The sequence below is a fragment of the Cornus florida genome, unplaced genomic scaffold, assembly GCF_030987335.1.
Source record: "Cornus florida cultivar Cherokee Brave unplaced genomic scaffold, ASM3098733v1 CherokeeBrave_3.0.0_Hap2_Chr06, whole genome shotgun sequence".
Taxonomy (NCBI): domain Eukaryota; kingdom Viridiplantae; phylum Streptophyta; class Magnoliopsida; order Cornales; family Cornaceae; genus Cornus; species Cornus florida.
The window spans coordinates 92376238-92401204 of NW_026775576.1; the positions used below are offsets into that span (position 1 = coordinate 92376238).

At 35.9% G+C, this 24967-nt stretch overlaps 2 protein-coding genes across 2 annotated transcripts in view; both read left to right on the forward strand.

The window, feature by feature from the left end:
- The first annotated feature begins 4494 nt into the window (after positions 1–4494).
- On the forward strand, positions 4495–5586 carry LOC132312913 (dihydrolipoyllysine-residue acetyltransferase component 5 of pyruvate dehydrogenase complex, chloroplastic-like). The gene has a single exon (XM_059811474.1). The coding sequence runs from the start codon at positions 4838–4840 to the stop codon at positions 5270–5272; it is 435 nt and encodes a 144-aa protein (XP_059667457.1). The 5' UTR covers positions 4495–4837; the 3' UTR covers positions 5273–5586.
- Positions 5587–13678: 8092 nt separating this feature from the next.
- The window catches only part of LOC132312914 (uncharacterized), a 65195-nt gene continuing 53906 nt past the window's right edge, over positions 13679–24967 (forward strand). Inside the window, exons 1-7 of the mRNA XM_059811476.1 lie at positions 13679–14054; positions 14248–14360; positions 19343–19420; positions 20379–20491; positions 20719–20812; positions 21657–21700; positions 21911–21979. Coding sequence (XP_059667459.1) covers positions 14264–14360; positions 19343–19420; positions 20379–20491; positions 20719–20812; positions 21657–21700; positions 21911–21979 — 495 coding nt within the window. The 5' untranslated portion in view covers positions 13679–14054; positions 14248–14263. The remainder of the gene's footprint in view (positions 14055–14247; positions 14361–19342; positions 19421–20378; positions 20492–20718; positions 20813–21656; positions 21701–21910; positions 21980–24967) is intronic.

The following is a 24967-nucleotide window of genomic DNA, read 5'->3' on the forward strand; positions in this document are numbered from 1 at the left end:
GAACTTTTGATCCTTGCAACGGATAGATAAACTGAAATATATGGGTTTTGAACTTCTGATTCTTGTAGATTTGTAGTTTGCATTTGCAGGGAGAAAGAGAGAGGGCAAGTTGAAAGATGGAGGTGGCGATTGGGGAGGCTGAAATGATTTGCCCCGTATATATATATATATATATTTAACTTTTAAAATATAAAAGGGTATAATGAAAAATTTATTTAAATTCTTTCATTTCCTTCCTTCTTCCAAACATAATTATTATCCTTTTCTTTCTTTTCCTTCATTAAGCACCCAAACACGATAAGGGATTAAAATTATTCTCCCCTTTCCTTTCCTTCCCTCCCTCATAACTAATGTTATCATTTCCCTTCAAACCACCGTACCAAACATAGCCTTAGGGCCTCAAAATTTATAGGCATGTTGGGTCACCAAAAAATATATATATTTTTAGGGCAAATTATTTCAGCCTCCCCCCAATCGCCTCCATCTCTATTCTCGTTCTCAACTCTGAACTTGCCCTCTCTCTCTCTGCAACTGCAAACTACAAAATCTACAGGAATCAGAAGTTCAAAACCCATATATTTCAGTTTATCTATCTGTCAGCAAGAATCAAAATTTGAAAACCCATATCGGCATATCACTTTAGATTGTTCAAAAAAACAAAACCCATATCTTTCAGTTTCTATCGCCCGCTGTTCCAGTTCGGGTTCGCCGTTCGCAAGCTTCAGCCGCTGTCTCTCAACTCTCAAGCTTGCCCCCCTCTCTCTATGCAACTGCTAACTTGTATGTATTGGTTTTGTTTTAATTTTTTTTTTTTTTCTAAATCAACTAATCAAGGTCTGTAATTCTTGTTTTGCAAACTAAATCCTATTTGGTGAAATTTTTTACGATTGTTTTAAAATATATATATATATATATATTTACAATATAAAGTAACAAATTTTGCATTGCATTTTGAGGTAATCACTGTAATCTATTTTTTATTTCAGCAAAACAAATAATTTTTTTTTTTTTTTTTTCTATAACTTCTATTTTTGTTTTTGTTGTTGTTGTTGTTTTTTTTTTTTTTTTTTAGGGTAAAGCTCTAAAGTTACTTCTTGAAAATTAAAATACTTTAAAAAAGCATGCTTTTGAGTGATTTCCACAGTGTTGGAAGGGGCTTGCCACAAACTACCTTACACTCTGCTTCCACTAGTAGATTCTCAAATAGGATTAGTAAATTGGTCAAAAGAAGAAATAGGGTACTGAGTGGTGAGTTGTTCATAAATAAATTGGTTATTCTTTTTATTAATTACCCAAATAGGATTTTCTATGCCTTAATCAGTCAATTGTCTAAAGAAACATTGTTTGTTAACTAAAATTTAATTAAACAACAATTGATTTTGGTTGATATATTTTGTTTTAGCCCACCCCACTGAGAAATCCTGAATATGCCCTTGTGTGTGTGTGTATATATATATGAGTTACCTTTCTAGATTTTTGTATTTCTTATTCATCTTTTTCTTATCGGAGCTCCGTCAAGAATAGGTCGATGAATAGCATAACGCCACCGATAAAGGCCCGAACAAGTTGTCGTTGGTCATGGGGTCGTGGTGGTTGTGTTAGGAGGTTGAGCTGAGGGACTGAGGGAATGGACAGAGGGAGGAGAGAGAATATTTTAATTATCAAAACGGGTATTTTAGTCATTTCAACATTCAACTATTTTTTTTTTTATTAAAACTAATTAAAATAAATAAAGGTAATCTCGACTTTTCACATCATTTTAGGGGTTATTTGGATCCAATTTGACACGGGTGTCATTTGGCTGTCGCAAACCTAAAAGGGTGTGAGTGTAATTAACCTAAAATTTAGGTCACCCTAAATAACAATTTTTAAGGCATAATACAATTATAAACATTTTTTTAAGGCATAATACTATTACATATTAAAGCAAATATTAATGTTATGTTTGGTTCAAGGGAATAATTGAGGAGTGATGGATGAAACTTTTTGTATTTGGTCGGAGGAGGGAGAGAAAGCAAGCAAGGAGGGATGAAGCATTCCTTATCCTTCATGTTTTTCTATCCGACCAATTTTAGAGAAAGGAAGGAGTGAGAAAATGAATAACTATCTACAAATATTCAATTATAATGTTAACCTTTAAAAAAAAAATCAAATGAATATTTACCTTTTATTATTTTATAAAGTGATGGTATATTGGTAAAAAAATATAAAAACTTTCTTTACCTACCTCCGACAAAAATAGAAAAAGCATCACCACATCCTCATTTTTACTATCTATTCCATTCAACTAAAAAATAAAGGATACATATTTCCTTCCCTTGGGAAACTTTATCCATCCCTCTTATTAAGTGATGTAAGAGCATCTCCAACCGTTATGTATATTTTTTTTGTGTAAATCTGATGTGTCATGATGGATTTACACAAAAAAATTGAATTATTTAATTTGAGTTACAACGGTTGTTTTATACATTTTGTGTAAAAATATATCTTCCAATAATAACTAGCCATATGTCATGCCAGGACCCCACATAACTTTTACAAACTTACTTAATATATAGTTAATTCTTTAATGGAATGAGAAGATAGATGAGAAATGAAATATGTTGATATGGAAGTGTAAAATCGTTGTGTAAAATACACAACCCTTTTACACATTTGTGATGTGACAATATATCTTAAAAGATTGCTGGAGATGGAAAAAATTTACACATGATAGGTGACAAGTTTATATTTTATACAAAAGGATATTTTAACAGACAGCTGGAGATGCTCTAAGTCATCATGTAAATTACTATGAGTAATGATACTTGCATCGATTTGTTGCACTGAATATTTCTGATTGGTTATTTATGTATAGTACATGTAAGTGGAGGACCTCACTTCTTTATTTATGCATACATAAACCAATTAAAATAAATAAATTTGACAATTCATTATAACAAATTGCATAAATAAAGAATTGGGACCCTCCACTTACATGTACTATGCATAAATAACCAATCAAAAACATCTGGTGCAACAAATGAGTGCAAGTATCATTACTCAATTACTATTATTATTTTTGGGAAAACTACAGTTAAGTAGATTTAGTAACTTTAAATAACAAATCAGTCTATTTTTAAAGTTAATTTAATAATTTGGTCGAGTTAGGTAAATTAATTATATATGCATTAAAAACTATTATTTAGGACCAAAATACCCTCCAAACTTTTATTTCCAATATTCCAAAATATCCTTCATAAATCAAATAATTCTTTCATTCATGAAATTTAGAAGAAAAATATATATATATATATATATTTTTTAGTTGACTTTGAACTTGGCCTTTTTGCATATGGTGTTTATATTGCCAAAATATATAAAATAAAAACAACACACATTTATATAATATATTATATAAATTTTGTGCAAAAAACTTTAATGGTATCTCCTAATCTATATTAGTTCAAACCTGCAAATGTCAATTTAGAAATATACAAATAATAGTGGAAATTCATTGTTTATAGATTTTTTTTTTTTGGTAAGTGGAAATTCTTCCTAGGAGATATGGTTACAGCTATGTGCACATAAAATTATGTACACATAGCTGTAACCATATCTCCTAATTTTATGTGCACATAACTGTAACCATATCTCATAATTCATACTAATATAAACATGCAAATGTAAAAACTTTCCTATGAATATATATAAATACACATATAATATATATATACATACATACACATACAGTATACACGCACAGGAGGGGAATATCATGAAAAAACTAAATAGTTACTTCATTACATGAAATATTGATGATCATCTCAAGGCATGCACCACAACAAAGACAATTTATATATTCTCGAGTGTAATTATATATATATTTTTTGGGGACTAACCTTTAATTGCCCCTTTGTTACTATATTAAATCTTTTTTTTTTTATTATATATATAAGTTATAGTGTGTATATATGAAAGTTGTAGCAATATGGTTTAAAGTTAAAGGAAAGATTTTGTTTTCCTAAATTTTTTAAGCAAATAAATTATTTTAAGAAAGTACTTGATTTAAGGGAAATAATTTTTAGTATTTTGGAATAAGTGTTTGAAGATATTTTGGACTTAAGCAATAGTTATTGATGCATATGTAATTATTTTACTTAATTCAATTAAAGTAAAAAATAAACTTTTAAAATAATTCATTTTGTTATTTAAAACTCCTAACTCTATGTAAACGTAATTTTTCCTTTATTTTTTATCTTTTAAGGCGAGGATGAAGTGAATTAAATTTGGACTCTTAGACAACTTAGTGGAATGCCTCTATAAGCTAGGCTACCCAACTTACCATATGAAGTCCATCATGTTGTTTAATATCTCAATTCAATACTATATGTTGAGTATTAATCGCGGTAGATGATACATTCTAAATATTATTTAGGGCGAACTGCAAATAATCCCTCTTAACTTAGCAAATAATTTCCTTTATAAAATGTTTTAGCAAATAACCCCCTTCAACCGACTTTCTAACCAAATTTTGAGACGAAATTACCCCTCAACATCATCCGCAGCTACTGTAAGAGGAGAGATCGCCGGAAAATGGCTCAGCTATTTCTCCACTGAATCATTGATGCCGACGGCGGCCACTAACAAACCCAAAATCTCAACTCAAAACCCAAAATCAATCAACAGAGATCGGCATCCTCCAATGATCAAAGTAACAGAGGTTGTCACAACCAAATTTTGACTGTCAATCGAATTCTGAGCAGAGATTCAACGACCGCAGGCCTTCGTTGAAGATTGATGTGGCTCAGCAGAGGTCGTCATACCAAATTTTGTATCGAAGATCAGAGAGATTTTCATGCCGGCGCTGAGCTCCACCATGACCGAGGGCAAGATTGTGTGGTGGGTCAAATTAGAGGGAGAGATAGACGAAGCTAGATCGAAGTCTAGTAATTCGTCTACTTTATCTTCTCCATCTTCTTTGGCTGAAATTTCAGATTCGCCTCCTCCTCTGCCTACGCCTCTTGCGGTGGCTTTGTTGGAGAAAGTGGAGGTCGCGGTGGTGTCAGTACACCCAGCGTCTGTGGGAGGGAAGAGGGTTATGGCTTCACCGTATGCGAAGAAGCTAGCAAAGGAATTGAAGATAGATTTGAGTGGTATGGTGGGTAATGGGATAAATGGAAGGATTGTAGCCAAGGATGTGGAGGTCGCGGCCGTGGCAGCAAGCGGTGGTGGCGCTGTGCTGACGGAAGTGCCAAAACCGAGTGTTGTGGGTGTGACTCCGACTATGTGAAGCCCTTGATGGCAAACTGAATACATGTTTTTTCCACTGTGATGGACGGCGTCTTTTGTTCAAGCCCTTTGGTAGATATGGTTAACTCCTCACATGCTCGCAGTCTACATGAGCTTCTTTATCTATCCATTCTTGATATTCTCTGTTGTAGAATGACATAAATGTTAAAGTGACTGCAACCTGTATACGAGTTCCTGTTATGCGTGCACATGCTGAGAGCGTCAACCTTCAATTTGAGAAGCCTCTTGATGAGGTAATGTTGTGATATTCTCTACTACTGTATTGCCTTTTAACTCGAAGTAGCAAAAACTATTTTCAAAGTTGATATATATATATATATATTTTACTTTTTTTTTTTTTTTTTTTTTTTTGGCCTGGTGTACCGTGTCTACAAAAGATTAAGCAAACGATACACAAACCACATCTAAAACAAACAAACAAACGAAACAGAGCCTAACTGAGATAACATAGAGGACCATAAAACCCAACAATAAAGGACCACAAAAGATAAAACAAACTATACACAAACCACATCAATAATACAGGACCATAAGACCCAACAATACAGGACCACAAGACCCGCAACTAGAAACAGAGCCTAACGGAGATAACAAACACAGTGTAACACATGGATAAGGAAGCGTAGAGAACAAGCTTGGGTTGAGCCCATCCATGGATTGGATAGCAACAGTAGAAGCCGAACGCACAATAACAGACTGGATAAGCACCCTTCCCACGCACCAACACCGGCCAACACCGCAAGAACACCTGAATCGGAGAATACCTTAATCGCAGAACACCGTGAAAACGATACAACAGCCCAAACAACCAAGACTGCAACAAGTGATAAATATTCCACAAAAGGATTTGAGAAGTAATTGAATGACTAAAAGAAATCTAGTGAGGAACATGTGTTTCCGTGAAGGAAATTGTCAGAGGGCTCCCAATATTGATAGCATCATGGCCATGAACAACCAAAAAAACAGATCGTTAAACACCAAAGTTGAAGGACGTCGACCTCGTCGAGACTGAAATTGTCAATGCCAGTGTGGTTAGTGCGGGGTGGCATCCAAGCCCCATAGATCAAGGTTACCGGTGGACCCTCATAGGCCAAGTCACAGATACAATTAGCAGGAAGAGGACTACCCATTAGGCGACCCAGCAGTAATTAGGCTTGTAGTTGGACCAACCCAACTCCAAAGAAGGGACAGGTAGTGAGTTTAACAGCGGCCACAAATTTAGTTAAGATTAACAGTGGGTTTAACAACTCAGCACAATCTTGCCAAACATTGCCTACACACACCACAAATGTAGGCAAGATTAACTTGGGTGTGAGGAAAAAGTGGACACGTCACCGTACACCACGCAAACCGAGGATGGCTTGAAGGCGAAGGAAAACGTGCCGGAAGGAATGGAATAGACGCTGGCAAAACCTTATCATCGGAGTATCCATCAACAAAATATAAGCACCTCCAATCATGTTAAGAAGCGAAACATCCGCACCCCTAAATCACGCCGGACATATGACTGATCCCATTACCACTCCCCCACAGACCATAGATCACGGTGTATAAAAGACACAAAAGAAAAGTCAGATTGTAGAGATAAACAAAGAGGTTAAAAACAATACCAGGATCGAATGGAAATAGCATCTGATAGGAGTCAGGAAACTGTCCAACTCGACACCAGAACTCGAACCACACCATCCGGGAGCACCCCCACGAGCGGAGTCGACGACGAACTCCGACCAACAACCAACACAGAACAGAGGAAAAAACACACACCAGACCACGCCGTCGAGAACCCACCTAAACAAAAACAGAGAATAGAGACCACCACAACACAGGACCAAACCACCAAGCCCACAATAAGAAAACCTCACGAGTAAAGAGAAAACGGAAATGCGAATAACCAGAAACAAGCATCACGCGCAACCCACAGCAAGATCACAGAACAACAGCACCAGGAAATAAAAACAAAACTCTGATCGGACAGAGAACTCAGCAGAATTGAGAACTCTCATGAGAGAGAACAACCCTCCAGGCTAAGGAAGTATGCGTTTGATCTCCTGGCTCTGATATTGTTGGTTTCATTGAACTCTCTCACAACCAGTTTCAAAGTATATTTTACTTTAACATATATATATATATATATATATTACTTTGACCAGTTTGTTCTTCCAAATGCTTGAAACTTGAGTGGTAGGATGGTACTGGTGACAACATTATTGAAAATATATTTTTCCTTGTGGATTCCTGGCTGGTTTACTATTTGTCTTGTATATTACTTTTGTGCTTTCACTACACAAGTTCACATGTAACATTTTTGTGATTTTTTTCAATTTTTCCATCTATGCATCTGAATTATCCATAATTATGATGGATGATTACACTACAAGGACATGTATGATGGATGTGTGGGAATAATTATAATGACTGTGGGAGAAACAAACAAATTCTGCAGTTGACTTTGCAGAGGGGTAATTTGGTCTAAAAAATTATCTTAAAAAATAACCGATCAATTGGAATACCCCCTCGTGATAGTTGAGGGTTTTTTTGCTAAAACATTTCGTAAGAGCATCTCCAATGCTCTTTCATTTTGAGCTCTCAACTCATAATTTGAGAGATGGGTAAAAAAAGTTACTCCAATGGCCTTTCATTTGGCCTCTCAAAATTTGAAAATCTCAAAATTTCTCTTAAATATAAGAGCTGCCAAATTTGTTTGGCCGCTCTCTAACACCAACCCCCCCCCCCCCCCCATATATATAACACACACACACACATAATTTCAATCCAAATTCGTCTATATATATTGTGATACCCCTCGGATCCGAGACACGGGTTGATCAGGCCCAGGCCCAAACCCGAGGGATATCAAACAATTAATATGTTAAAACGAACATGGAATACAAAATAAATTTAAGAAACAATAGTTTAAGTTGAAAGAAATCTAAAATATAAAATCCTTTAATATTAAATATACTTAATCCCAATAATCCAAAATCTCCATAAGTTAACAACTCGGGAATCCATCTCTAGTGGACCCCTAATAAAAATCCCAAACTGAAATGAAAGTAAACCGAAGATAAAATCCAAATCAAATATCTGGAGGGAAGTCCTACATCATCAGTAGAATGGAAGATCGTCTCTGCTCAGCACGAACAAACTCAAGCCTGGAACTGACGTACATCTGAAAAAATAGGAGTGGGCAGGCCCACGAACAAGTTCTAACCTACTACAATCCAAGCAGAGACTCGATACGCATATACACTCTAACCAACTCAACAATAACTACATAAGTCGTGTATATACATATATCTACACTATGGACTCTCACTGGACTATGACACGGGTCTCAACCTGAGTGGGCATGACTGCCTAAGCCTAATAGGATACACCACAACCAGCATAGCCAGCTACGCGTCCTACTGCATATACGTTCCCTAACCGTCGACTCTGAGACTTAAGCTCATGTCACGGTACCATAATAATATATTTAAAATCTGTTCATAACCATCCATAATAAATCTAGTAAGTCGTTCAGCTTATTTAACTGCACAAACTTAACATAGATATCCAGTAATCCAGCTAGTCATTCAGCTTGTGCAGCTTCTTTGACTTAGCATAAATATAAGTATAATTTAATTATAATCCATTCCCTTATTTTAATTCAGGTTGGATTTAGTATTTTGTAACTAAACCATTCCTGGTATGTCACCATCACATACCGGTGCATACAATCCAATTCATCCAGTAGTTGATAGAATAAATAACAATTATAACTATCAACTAATCCATAAAATCCACAATTGATAATAGAAATAATAAAACATAAGCATCAATTATTCCATATCAAGCCTGCTAAAAATTCTGTAAATTAACAGTCTTAGACAAAACTACTCCGCACAATACATTAATTGATTTTACAGATTATACATGTAAACCAATTACCTTCAAGTAAGCATAACATAATATAATAGTTCACATGCTTAGTTCTATAACATGTAACATAATTATCTGTCAAACCATTTTTAAGAATTGCTATCTTAAGGTTCAAGCAATTTAAAATACTATCCATCCAGAAACAGTAAACCGTTTTAATTCCAAATAAGCATATTAAAATATAAATATTCACATACTTATTTTATATCATTAGAACCTGATTAACAGAGAAACTTACTCAAAGAATTTCTATTTAAGATTGTAAGAAATTTAAAATCTTTTCCATCCAAGAACAGTAAACTAGTTTATTAAACAATTATCTACGGTTTAAGCTCGAGCATTTGTTGATTTATCTTGCATTAATCCACTCTTTGAAGCGTTAATAAGACTTAGAACATCTCAAAACACTCCAATACAGCTTCCAACAGAATCTGAAAACGTGAAAATCCAAGCCCCGTAGCCAAAATCGTCGCAGAAAAACCAAAAACTAGAACCCAACTGAAAGAGCCTGCTTTTCTTTGCTAAGAGCCGGCTCTCCTAGTCTTAGAGCCGGTTCCAAGACCTCCAAGAGCCTGCTCCTTCAACCTGTGAGCCGTCTCTCTCCTCTGTTATTCATTTCTTTCACATCCGGCGATTTTCCGACGAACTGTTCTTCATCCCTAGGGTTCCTAAGTGTTTTAATTAGATTCTAGTATGCTAAAGAAATAATTAAATTCCTTACTCACTCAACAACATTTATTATACATCAATTATGCCACAAGGAATTTAAACCAGGATAATTTTCATTCATGAACACCAACTGTTTTAGCAAATCAACCTTGCAACTAAATTACTTCCAGTGTTTCTCCAACATGTTATAGAACTACTAAAATTCATTATTCATCAATTTACATGAATTAAAACAGAATCTACACCAGAAATAATTTAAAACAAAAACAATATACAGTATATAAACACGTCCTGTTCATAATCATCTAACCATGGAACACAGTTTAATTTTAATCCTTATTAAATCCTATAGTTGTTTTAAACGTGCAAAGAACACGAGTCAACCAGATAGAGTTGAGATTAGAACTTGCCTGTGAGATTCGGTTCAAAAATCTCAACGTTCTTCTTCTAAGCTTTTCCGTCTCTGTTCTCTCCCAGACTTCTCTACGTCTCTCTGTTTTAGTATGCCATGAATAGGGTTCTCAAACCCTAAATCGAACATAATACCTATATTTATAGGTTTACGCCAAAACCCTGGTTTAACTAAACCCTAAACTGAAAATTTGGCCCATGGAAAACCTAATTAATGTTTAATTCTATCGGCTACCTACATGACCTCTAAAAACCTAATTTAATAAAACACATCTAACATAATTTAAATTAATACAACCATGCAATAAAAATCAATTTAACGAAATAAAACAAGTACAAACAATTTAAGACACAATTAAGTCAATTAAAATAAAAGAAAATCCAAATAAATAAACAATTAAAATAAATAAGCAAACACAAACAAAACATTAAATAATTCACCTAATTAATTCACAATTAAATCAAACAAATTTCACAATAAAACAAAGTAAAACACACTTAAACAATTAAATAAATTCCAGGATTATCCTTTTAAAATTAGGGGTATTATATATATATATATATATATATATATATATATATATATATTTTAAATAAGATCATAAAAAATTTCACCAAATAGGATTTAGTTTGCAAAACAAGAATTACAGACCTTGATTAGTTGATTTAGGAAAAAAATTAAAACAAAACCCATACATACAATTTAACTTGTAGAGAGACAGAGGCCAAGCTTGAGAGTTGAGAGAGCGGCTGAAGCTTGCGAACGGCAAGTCCGAACTGAAACAACGATGTAAACTGAAAGATATGGGTTTTTGAATAATCTGAAATGATATGCCGATATGGGTTTTGATATTTTGTTTCTTGCAGACAGATTGATAAACTGAAATATATGGGTTTTCAACTTCTGATTCTTGTAGATTTTCTAGTTTGCAATTGTAGAGAGAGAGAGAGGGGGAGTTCAGAGTTGAGAACGAGAATAGAGATGGAGGCGATTGGGGAGGCTGAAATGATTTGCCCTAAATATATATATATTTTTAATAATAATATACTCAAATATATATAATACATATAAATTTCTGAAAAAGAAAAATATATATATATAAAAAAATTATATAACGATATAATCAAATATATAAATTTATACATACATACATACATATATATATATATATATATATATATATATATATATTGGTCCTTTTTTGACCAGATATTTAGATTTTTGTTTCTTTTTAATTAGGTTTAATTTTAGTTTTCTTCTGTTGTCTACAACTTGACTTGGAATGTGTCTAATATTAATATTACTAATACAAATATGAATGGCGGGAATGATAATTAAAAAAGTATGGTGGTTGTGTCAAAAAATAGCATTTTGCATGAAATGCATCATTGGAGCAGAATTGTTAAAATGTAACATTTTGACACTGTAGCACATGTCAAAATAAAGATTTAGTAGCTGAAAATAGCTTTTAGCATTGGAGATGCTCCAAGGGGGGTTATTTGCTAAGAGCGTCTCCAATGGTAAAATGTTAAATTGAATGCCAAATCTATATTTTGATAGCGCTACGATGTCAAAATGTTACATTTTAGCAATTATGCTCTAATGATGCATTTTATGCAAAATGTTATTTTTTGACACAACCACTATTATTTTTCAATTACCATTCCCACCATTCATATTTGCACCAATAATGTTAATATTAGGCAGTTGTAGACATTAGAAGTAAACTAAAATTAAACTTAATTAAAAAGAATAAAAAATAAAAAATTTTTAGTCAAAAAAGGGCCCAAATATATATATATATATATATATATATGTATGTATAAATTTATATATTTGATTATATTATTATATAATTTTTTTTCTTTTTCGAAAATTTATATATTATATATATATATATATGTATTTCAGCCTCCCAAATTGCCGTTTATAGTTTTAGGGCAAATCATTTCAGCTTCCCTAATCGCATACATCTCTATTCTCGTTTTCAACACTGAAACTGCCCCCTCTCTTTCTCTCTTTGCAACTACAAACTACAAAATCAACAAGAATCAGAAGTTCAAAACCCATATCTTTCAGTTTCCATCGCCCGCTGTTCTAGTTCGGGTTCGCCGTTCGCAAGCTTCAGCCGCTGTCTCTCAACTCTCAAGCTTGCCCCCCCCCCCCCCCCTCTCTCTCTCTCTACAACTACTAACTTGTACGTATGGTTTTGTTTTAATTTTTTTTCTAAATCAAGTAATCAAGGTCTGTAATTCTTGTTTTGCAAACTAAATCCTATTTGGTGAAATTTTTTATGATCTTTTTTAAATATATATATATATCTGAACCCAAAACCCATAGAACCCAAAACCCATATCTTTCAGTTTCCATCGCCCCTCTCTCCCTCTCTCCCTTTCTCTTGTTTTTTTGAAATAGCAGTAGCTATTTCTTGTGCTAGATTTGCCACAAAAAATGGCAATGCCAAATTTTGACAGGTACTTTAGCAGCCCATTGGAGACCATAATTTTAACCCACCTGTTATATTTTGAATTGACAACCCATATGGCAGGCGGGTTGGAGATGCTCTAAGAGGTGAAAGTAAAGGGGAGGTATTTGCAGTTCGCCCTATTATTTAAAAATAAATGAAAGTTTTAAGTGACACTGATTTTAGGCATATTGAATGCTAAAGACTTATAATAATAAATTTACAGACGATGCATAAAATTTCGATCACTTAAAATTAAGTAATAAAATGGGTCTCATTAAGTGAATCAATTTTTTAAAAAGGCAGGCAAAGTGAATGTGTAAGTGTGTTTTTTTGCTAATAAAAAAAAGTTTTAACATTTAGGCTTCGTTTGTTTGGACATAAACGAAAAATATTTTATGGTGTTTGCTTGTTATAAAATATTTACGAAGAAAAAAATATTAAAATTTAACAAAAAATGTATTCATAAATTTTCGACAAGTTATTTTATATGTCTCAACTTCAACGTAAACTTTTGCCAAATACCAATAAAGTAAAAATAAAAGAATATTTTACTTGAAAAAAAAATATTTTTCTAAAAAAATATTTTACGTCGAAAGGAACACAGCCTTGACTTGTTAAAAAATAAAAAAAATATAATTTTGGATAGAGGTGGAACATTTTTTTATTTAAAAACTTCAAATCCAAAAACTACAACCCTAACTTGAAACATGAATCCTGAATATTTGATTCAACCCTAACTTGGACAGAAAGCCAGAGAGTCAGACACTCGAGTGAAACAGTGAGTTCAGAATAGTTCACTCCTAAAACCGGCAAGAGTGTTTTTTTTTTTACACTATTTGACAATTTTGTTGACGTGGTTTTACGATAGCCGCAGGATCAACGTATCAACCGTCAGGAGATAAGAGGATCCCATCCGGTCCCCCGCGACTGACCCGGAAACTGAACAATTGGGTTCTCTTTCCGGTTTTAAAAAAAAAAAACACATACTGGGTAATAAAAAAGAGGCGATGTGTGGTATACGCAATACTCAATAACCCGTCGACACCACCACTCCCCTCCTCACCGCCGTTGCTGTCGCCGTCGCCGTCGCCGTCGCCGTCGCCGCTTCGTACTCGACGGCACTTTCAATATCCAACACCGCTCGCCGCGGGAGTCCTTCTATCTCTATTTCCATTCTTCGTCTGCTGTCTTCGATCTTGACCTTGTCGACTCACGCCAATGACCCTTGATCAACTTGGGAGGTTTTGAATTGATTCCGGAACTTCTATAAGTTTTTTATTTTTCTTGAGAAAGGTATATAAATTCACACCTATGATTCTTTAGTTAATGTATGCTTCATACAACTAAAGTAACTTGCAATCAAATTCTATTTTTCAATTTAATTCGTTCTGAATAATTTCAACGTGAAATCCCTAACCTATTTGTATTGGTTTTTTTTTTTTTTTTTTTTTTTTAATAATAAATTTGCTTTTTCTTTCCAAGTTAGTTGGTTTCATAGGGCGATGTTTGAAGGACTTGTTCGCCAACTTATTGTGGGTTATCTTGGCCGATATATTAAAGACATTCAAAGAGAACAGCTCAAGATTACCTTATGGAATGGTTAGCTAAACCAAACTTATTCATTTATAAATTTATATTATTAATGTTTTTTTTTTTTTTTTTTTTTTTTTGGTGGTGGTAAAAAATAATATATTAGAACTACAATGTAATATTTTCATCTTGTTTGGGTTGTTTCGAGTAAAGATTTATTCTCTGTTAGTTGTGATCGTTATCTTAAAATTGTGCATTGTGTTGCTTTTTGGACTGTTAAGAATTGTCAAATTGATGTTGAGGTAAACGTCTGGTGGTTTTTCCAGGTTGGGTTTTTCACGTAAAAATCTCTGCGTCCGTTGTTTATTGCACGATTTGAATGATGGATTGATTGGATTTTAGTTTTATATTATGATTTGAATTTAAATTTGCTGTTAAGTTCGTTTAAATTCAAGAAATAGTTAAAATTAATTGATTCAACCAACAACACCTATTTGCCCCCCTCTAGGTCTAGATCGTGGGCATTGTGCTAATCTCATTAGAGCCTTGGGTTTAGTCATATGAACTTTCAATGATAACCAATTCTGTTACATTACTCCCGATATGGCCTTGCGTGTGCGTTTGCGTCAATAACCTTGTCCACATCTCTGAACCATAGGACCAAGATTCGGAGACATCATGATGCCTTTTCCAAGTACGACTTAAAATCAGTGTTCATGGATACTTCGATGGAAGAAACATAAACAATCAATGCAATTATCTTACTGAAGTGTTTCCAAAATTGGTCCTTTGGAAATGAATATCCCTTTATCTAATTAATTATATTCTCCATTAATACTGTCTTGAGGGGATACTGCTTAGTGTTTGAACCATAAAGAAGCAAATGGTAATATATATAAAGATAACATAATGGCACGAGGTTTGCTTAGAATGTGATGCATGGAACTTCAAAAGTACGGCACTACCTACCTTTCCATCTCCTTGACCGTTGCTGGTATTATCACATGGGGAATTATAACATTCATCTTCAAATTACATGTGAGAGGTGTACAATTTGACTCGTGGGCCATGGTCACATTTCCAAGCATTTTTTTTTGGAACATTAGAATGCTCTTTGACCAACACAATTGCTTGGGTCGGAGGAAATGTAAAGAGTAATTTTTCATTTACAATGATTCCATCCAGCTGACTCTCGATATAATCAGTATTCTCCCTTCTTGTAGTGAACACAAAGATACATCTAAATTTCAGATCACCTAATTGGATGTCATAAAGGCACTCAATAAACTTTTTTTTTTTGATAAGAAAGAAATGTATAAAAAGCGCTCAAAAAGGGGAGCGCATCCCAAAGGAACAACAAGAGGCAAAAAGAGCCTCTAAGCCTTCAAAGAGGCCAAAAAATCAACAATATTAACAGTTGACCATCATGACCTGTCTATTTATAGCAATCCTAAACAGTCGTGGGAAAGCGAGAGCAAGAGGAAGGTCCCCACACTAGACATCCTCCCAAAAACTAATCCTCCTGCCATCCTTGAGACGAAAATGAACATGATTGGAGAAATTAGCCCAGCCCTTCCGAATAAACTTCCTAATCCCCACACCCTTAGTACCACGCACCTCAAGAGAACTCCACCTTCCTCTACTCTCCCCATATCTGCTCACAACGACCCTCCTCCAAAGCCAATGCCTCTCCACCCCCAAACCTCCACAGCCATTTCCCAAGGAGAGCTGTATTGAAAGGCACCAATCTTCTAAGCCCCTACCCTCCATTCCAAATTGGCCTGCACACTTGCTCCCAACGAATAAGGTGAAACTTAACCTCCCCCCCCCCAGAAAATTATGCTACAAACGCTCAATTCTTTCCCCCATAGAGGAGGGAATTTGGAAAAGAGAGATAAAATAAGTAGGAAGGCAAGAATTGATACTCTTAATTAGAGTAACCCGCCCCCCCTTGGAGAGGTACGGCTTCTTCCACTCTGCCAGCCTCCTCTCTAACCTATTCACAATTGGATCCCAAACCCCCACACACCTTGAGGGAGCTCCCAGGGGCAACCCTAAATAAGAAATGGGAAAGGGAACCTGTACAGTAACCAAGAATGCTGGCAAACATCACCTTGAGGGACCTCCTCAACCGGAACCAAAACGCTCTTTCGAACATTCACCTTAAGGCTGGAAACAACTTGGAACCAGATCAAAACGCATCTCAGATATTTGAGCTGGGACACATCCGTATCACAAAGTACTAAAGTATCATTTGCAAACATCAAGTGTGAGATCTCCAACTGACTAGCGGCATCCCTGCCTACCCGGAAACCCCTCAGAAAACCCAACTCCACAGCCCTCCTCATCAACCTACCGAGGGCCTTTATCACAAAGAGGAACAAGAAAGGGGAAAGCGGATCCCCCTGCCTCAAGCCCTTCGAGCTAGTGAAAAAACCTGACGGAGCTCCATTCACTAGAACGGAGAAACGAGCACTGGAAATACAAAAATGAATCCATTTCCTCCGTCACACTCCAAACCCCATCCTCTCCATCAGATAAAGAAGGAAGCTCCAACTCACATGGTCGTACGCCTTCTCGATGTCCAACTTACACAGAACGCCCGGAACCCCACTGTACAATCTGGAGTTCACACACTCACTAGCAATAAGAACTGAATTTAGAATTTGACGGCCTCCCACAAAGGCATCCTAAGAGTCAGAAATGACTCCATCCAACGCTTTCCTCAACCTATGAGCAAGAACTTTGACAATCAACTTATAAATGCACCCCACCAAACTAATAGGGCGAAAATCCCGAACATCTAGTGCCCCCCTTTTTTTTGGGAATGAGAGCAATGAAAGTGGCATTCAAGCTTTTCTCAAAAGAGCCCTGAGCGTGGAAAGCATGAAAAGTGCCCATCACTTCCCCTTTAACCACCTCCCAGCACTCCAAAAGAAATCTCATAGTAAACCCATCAGGACCTGGGGCTTTATCCCCATAACAACTCTTCAAAGCAACCAACACTTCCTCTTCAGAAAAAGGCTCCTCCAGACCAGAGCACTCCTCACTAGAGATAGAATCAAATTGAAGCCCCTCGAGCAATGGTCTCCACCCAACAGACTCTATGAACGGCTTCGCGTAGAACTCAACAATACCCTTGCAAACCTCATCCTCCTTGCACAATAACTCCCCTTCCACCAGGATGCTCCCAATATGATTGCCACTTCTATTGGCGTTGGCCAATCTATGGAAAAACTTCGTGTTCCTGTCACACTTCTTAAGCCACAAAGCTCGAGACTTTTGTCTCCATGAAATCTCCTCCATGATAGCATTCTCAGCAAACTCCGCTTGACACTCCACCCTCCTAACCTTCAAGGAGTCCGCCAGGACCCCCTGACCCTCCATTCGATCAATATTAGTAATCTCAGAAAAAAGCCGATTCCTCCTCTAAACAAGATTCCTGAAGACTTCTTTGTTCCAAATCTTGATATTCTCCTTAAGAAGGCGCAAGTTACCCGCGAGCATATGACTTGGGGTACCAACCACCCCCAAACCCTTCCCACCATAATCGGACCCTATCCAGAAAGCCCTAAGCACGAAGTCACATATTCTCGAATCTGAAGGGAGATCGCCTTCTATGCAACCCACCACAATCCAACATCAAAAGAACATGATTTGAGATAGGGCGAGCCAAGGTAGCCTGAACAACAACAGAGAACTTCTCCTCCCAATCTCCAGACACAAGGAATCTATCAAGTCGAGAGAGGGTAGGAGGAGAACGGCCACTAGACCAAGTAAAAAGCCCTCCCTCCATAGGCAAATTGACCAGCCTAGATTCATCAATAAACGCCGAGAAGGACTCCATGTCAGACGTCCACCTACCCCCCGTCGATCTCTCAAATGGAGAGCGAGCAACATTGAAATCCCCTCCAATAAACCACGGCAGCAATCATCGCCTTCCACTATCCCCCAGCTCCTCCCATAGCAACTGCCTTGACAAATCCTCCGTAGGCCAATAAACTCCGGAAAAGACCCAATGAAACCATCCTCCACCAAAGCGCCTTCCAACCAAATTTTCTGTTCCTCACCATATGAAACTCCATAACAAGAACCCAGGAAATCTGAACAGCTACGTGCCCGGCAAGTCTTAATTGCAGCTGCAGCATCCTTCTTTTTTCTTTTTCATTTGGCCATAAAGAATTGTTGGGCAGACTTTTTTAGCAGAGCTCCTGATAGGAACTTTGCTGGTTTTAGCATTCTCTCATACTGTGTAATCCTATTCCTATGTACTTCATCACAACCCAAACACTTCCATCACACACAAATTCTGCTGGCTTTACCATGCCCTCATTATGAATTGTAACCCAGTCACAGTATCACAGATACAAGCTTTTGCCACTTTACAATCATTACTCTCACACGAGGGGAGTTCTGTGTATGGAGCGACAGAGGAGTTTGGTCTTTACAATTCCTAAAAAATCAATGCTGTCTTTGTTATTCTTTTTCTTGCTTATTTTTGGATTTAGAGGATCATTCAATTGTCTAATATTTATCTAGCATACTTAATGATAAGATGACAAAGGATGCTTGCAACTGCACAACCTTATCAGGTCCACCTGTGATTTTGGGTCATTACCTTTTGGCATCCTTTAACTTCCCCCTTTACCTTACTGCTACCCTTTGCAGGGCAAGTATGTACATGCAAAGCAACTTGTTCCTTATCCTAACCATAGAATCCAACAACTGAAATTGGCTAGAGCTGCACACCTTATCTGGTGGCATAAAACTAATGGACCAGTTTATTTATTTGTTTATTTATTTTTTATCCTTCTTATCATTAACCTGTAACATTTCTACATTAGGGTCTGGGCTAAGTTCTTGCTTTTATTTTCACGGGAATATTTTTTTGTGTTTGCTAAATACATGGTAGAGCTGTCGAAAAAAAAGTACTAATTGTTTCTGATTTAGCTGTCTGTAGGAGTGTTGCATGATCATTTGTTTGTTTACTTGACATGTTTACTCCTGACTTTGATGGTTGAATTTGGAAGTTGGTTTCATGTTTCATGCAGAAGAAGTGTTGTTGGAGAATGTAGATCTGACTCTTGACGCTTTTGATTATCTCCAGCTGCCATTTGCTCTGAAGCAAGGTGTCGTAACCCAAACTCTACTAATTTCACTGCTGCTGCTATAATAATATTACAGTTTTAAATTTTGGTCTGAATAAGTGATATATTTCTTCTTTGTCCTTTTTATTTATTTATTTATTTTGGCTTTGGTTTATTTCTATCATGAAGGAAACAAAAGTGTCTAAAGCTATTAGCATTTTTGTATAGTTTTCTTTAGATGTGTCATTTATTCTGTACACTCAATCAAACCATTATGGGAAGGATTCCATTGAGATTTTAATAAATGATTCCTGATTTGCTTAAATTATATGAAACTATAAATAAGGGTATGCGACAAATCTGGGTACACTTTCTTCTTTTTAATGTAATGTTTTATACTCTTCATAGATACCTACCAGTCCTATGAATGTTGGGTATTTTTGGGTGTTTTACCTAGTTGTGTTTTCTTATAGAGGCGGTACACATAGCCTTTGAGCAGCAAGGGACATTTCCATCCCCCTAGCTTCTTTGTTTGTGTAACGAGCTTTTACATGTTCTTGCAGTTCTATCTATTTATTTATTTATTTGGTGTTTATATTCCCCCTTTTACTCTTCTAGAGGAGAGTCAGGAGACCTCTTATTGTATTCTGGACCTCTTTCCCCCCTCCCAAACCTTTTTAGGACATTTCTGTACAGAAAATGAGAAGATATGGTAGAAGCAAAGATGTTTTATTGGTTAAGGTATTAATGTCTTGTTGAGATTAGATGTGGTTATCCATAGTTTTATGGTCATGCTATGCCTTTATATTTACTTATCAATAAAAGAAAAAGAGGATTTGTTTTTGACATGCCATTGTTTTAAGTTCAATACTATAAGAGGATTTGTTATGATGTGCACTGGTTTTAATCCTGATACTCTCATCAAAGATATTGTTACCATGCTCGTTGCAATTCTTTTATTACTCTTATTAACTACATCGAAATGTGATTGGTTTAATAGGTCGAGTTGGGAGATTAAGTATCAAAATTCCATGGAAAAAGCTTGGCTGGGACCCCATCATAATTATTTTAGAGGATGTATTTGTCTGTGCCTGCCAGCGGGATGAACAGGAGGTAAATTTTGATACCATTATATCTATATTGAAAAGACTCGCTTTCAGAGTTGGATGCAATCTATTTGTTCCCAGGTTCTTGCGTATAATATTGCGCATGCCCATAAATGGTTAAGTGAACAAAAGTCGAAATGGAAAACCTTATTAAAGAGAATGTGTGTGTATTTATGTAATATATATATGTATATTAGAATTATGATTGCAAGTCATTTTCCTTCTCCTTGTTAGTGGTCTACGGATGCAGTTGAAAAGAGAGAATTTGCAGGAAAAAAAGCTAAACTTGCTGCAGCAGAGCTGGCAAAATTATCAAGACGTGTATGTGGTGAGCAATTTGACTTTCTACTTCTAAATGTCACAACTCACAAGTGGAATTGTTTTTTATTAATATATAGTTGTTTCTATTTTTACATTAATACACTTACTACTTGTCTGTGCATGGATTATACTATAAATGACTAGTAACACAAAGGATTGGTAACATGACGTACAAGTTGCAAGGAGAAAAATTAAGGATTCAGATCACTATTGAAAACCAGAAGGGGACCTTGACATGAACTGAAGAGGATGGTTTAGGAACAAAAATTTATTTTTCTTTAGTAGTGATTTTATACTCTCATAGGTTTGTTACCTTTCCCAATGCTTGGATTTCTTTTCAGGGAAAACATGAACAAGTATTAATTCTTCTTCTTCCAACCTGTAATCCTGGAATGTGCTGAAATTTTTTGAGTTCCCCAGTTATTAAGTGCACTAATTCACCTTCTTTATGGACTCTTAAAAAGAGCTTGAAGTACCTGTGATGGACACACTAGCGTATGAGATACATGCTCGACGCATTTGTTTGAACATGTGCCTAACAAAGCATAGTCAACCATTGACGTTTATATTGTAATTTTACACACAATTTCTTATAATATTTCTTTTTTTATTATTTTTTTTTTTATTTTTTTATTTTTATTTTTTATTTTTTTACATTATTGATTCGAAACAAGTGTTTATGTTAAAAGTAGGTTCCTTGGTACTGAGATTTTTCTATTGTTGAATGAAAGGATGATTTGTCTTCGTCAGTCTTCGTCCCTTTCTTCATCTATTTAATGTATATCTATGATATGTGTTTTTTTTGTTTAAATTGCAAATTTGGTGCTTATAACGTGTTTCCTTTTCTGCAGATAATCAGGCTGGACAATCATTTATTTCATACATTACCGCGAAGGTGAAATTGTCTTGTATAGCTGTACAATTTGACATTGTTATGTTGAATATTACATTTAAGTAATTCAATTGTGTATTTTTATTCTTTGGCATGTTCAGGCCTGTTAGATTGCATCTGTTGGAGATTTCTTATCAGTCTCGTTTGAAATTTCCGTTTCATAAATTTCTAATGTCACAGCACATCTGATATTTTTACCTTCATGGCATTTAGATTCTTGACGGCATCCAAGTGTCCATGAGAAATGTCCATGCTCTATATCGTGATATGCTGACTCACTCGGTATACTTTATCATCTTGTTTTAATGTTTTTATGTTCTTTGCTCATTTCCCTTCATTTTTGATGATTTTTTGTATTTTCGTTTTATTTCTCATTATGTTGAGATAATATAGTTGTTTTCTTGCTTGTGTGTGTGTGTTTTTTTTATTTAATTCGAAATTTCAATTTTTGGTGGTTTGAGGAAAAAGGATGATGAAGTATAATAGACACAAAATAAAGTTTATTTTAAAACATTGCGCCGATAGAGCCCCTTTGTCATTGATGAAGTAATGTTCACTGGGAGTATTTATGGACCTCAAGTAGTGTAAACAAACACACTAAGGCATAGTTTTGGAAAGACGGACGAATAAATAAAAGAAATACATGTAGAGATTTATACGTAAAAGGCTTATTTTGATCATGTAGGATAAGATCATATGGGACATAAAATGTCACATTTAGAGACATGATTTTGGAGATATGGAAGATGCTAGGCTGACTATCTTTGATATCATGATTGTATATAGAATGAATGGAAGTCAAACTTTTTCTTGGCGTGGTAGCTAGATTTTCATGGAAGGTGTTAGTATATTCCGGGAGAGAGAGCTTGATCTCCAAATAGAGGTTAAATGTTTTTTTTTTTTTTTCTCTCTCTCTCTCTCTCTTAGTTGGTACTCACACACACATGCCTCCACTGAGGCTCGAACCCCTGACCTCCCTTTGGGAAGTTGAGACCTGGTACCGCTAGGACACAGGCTTGTTAGTAATAAAGGTTAAATGTTTTGATTGCATACTTGAAAAGACAATTAAAAAGGTTATGTTACTTGGAATCTCCTATCAATCCAAGTATCAACACGAGTTGGGTATGGGTATGAAATATTTGTTCGATACACAGAACCCACATGCACTCTGGTTGTTCACATGTGATGATTGAAGAAGAAATAAAAACTCAAATTTGGTAGTAGAGATGAATTTTCCATTTGTCAAGTAAATAGAAATTCCCCCGTCTTTTGCTATATGCCATTTAATTAAAATCATAATCGAGTATTTCTAAATGACAACTGTTAACAACCCATCTACTCTAAAAGCTTGAGTTGTTAGATAGGGGATAACTTAAATGTATAAATCCTTCAACACGCCCCTTCACGCGTGGCCTTCTTTTTGGTCCAACACGTGTTTTTCAATTTTTTTAATTAGGGTGACGGTGAGGTTTGAACTTGAAACCTTTGGCTCTGATACCATGTTAACAACCCAACTACTCTAAAAGCTTAAGCGGTTAGAAGAGGTGTAACTTAAATATATAAATCCTCTAACAACAGCATTAGACATTACACGATTTATATACCATATAGTGTATTTATATAACACACTAGTTCAGACCTCTAAACTTAGACTACTGTCAGGCAAGGCCCTGATGTTGTGGAGTCTATGGGACTCTCTCTCTCAAGTTATCCTTGACTTCAGCTTACCATATTTCATGCAGGACTTGTACTATATCGCATGTAATACCTGCATTTCCTATTCATGCAATTTTATCCACATTTAATGGTGGCTTCAGCTTCACACAGGAGGTTACTGTTCCAATGACATTTTCTCCTCGCCATTTTGTCTGGAATATCACATATTCAAACCATGTTTTGATGGACTTGAATAACGGCTGGATTATTGATTTTGTCTCATGATTTATGATTTGTGAATCTCGAGATGGGGAGATGTGAGGTGGTGAGAAGTGCTGACAACTACTACAATTGGAGGTCTAAATCATATTCATCTCTACACTAGGGCTAGAAAGTAAAAATAGACGGCCTCTTCTAGTTTACCTAAGAGAAATATATTTTTTAATGCGGGTATAAAACAAAAGCACTGGGAGTCTGGGTTATGTCAGCCTATTGTCACGGGTTTAGAGTTTCAGCACCACTCTAGTTGCTCCCGTGCGGCACCAAGACGTTGCTTCCACTCTCGCAAGTACTTGGTTAGCCTAACTCCCGTGCACACCTTAGCCAACACACTCCCCTCGTGCGCTTACTAGTGTTGTAGTGGCCCTCGCCCTCTCCTCACTTGGCTTGCACACTCACACACACTAAGGCACTTAAGTTGGCAAGGAAAGAACACTTCTATTACTTCAAAGAATGCTTTGTACAGGGCTAGCACTCAAGCTCTCTACAAGGCTCTCAAGACTCACTCTAGAACTTGTTGCCTACAAAATGAAGTCCTACCTCTATTTATAGGCATCCCCATCCCTAATGGATGGCTAGGATGCATTCTAACCAATGGTGGAGATCGATTCTCTAGAATCTTCTCCCACCTTCTTCACACTTCCATACTTATCTACAAGTATCTACAATATTCTAGAACTCTCCATACTACTACACACAATTATGGAGAACTCTAGAATATACTACACATATCTAGAATCTTCCACACAACTTTAGACAACTCCGGAAGACTCTAGAAACTCTACTCGCCATGTAGTTGCCATGCAGCGTCCTCCTCAGCGCCTGCGTGGCACAACCTCCATAGGCGGGGCATGACACTATGCTGATAATATACCCTACCATGATGATTTTTATTTTTTGTGGTGGTTGTTTTGAGAACGTTGTATGTCATTATTCTAGAAAAACACTTTAAAAAAAAAATGTCATTATTCTAGAAAAAGATGTTAGATGGCTTTAGCAACTCTTACCGACCTTTTTGGCTAATCGAATAGCTGTCGCCTAGGTAGGACCATGCTGATGAAGTCCACACGATCTCCCTCATTTAAATAATTTGGATTTGCATTGTAGTATGATCATGACTTGATTGTGAATGGAGCATCACAAAACAATTCTTGTGACGTCCTACTTAGTAGGGCGATACACCGTTGTGAACATTGCACTACACACCGTCAGTGCTTCGACGATCAATAGGGAATTTCCAGCAGATGCGGTCCTCAGTATTACTACTTGGGAATCCTTGATTCTTCTTAAGTCGCTAGCAAAATTGTTGTCTGCGATCACAGAGTTGATATGAAA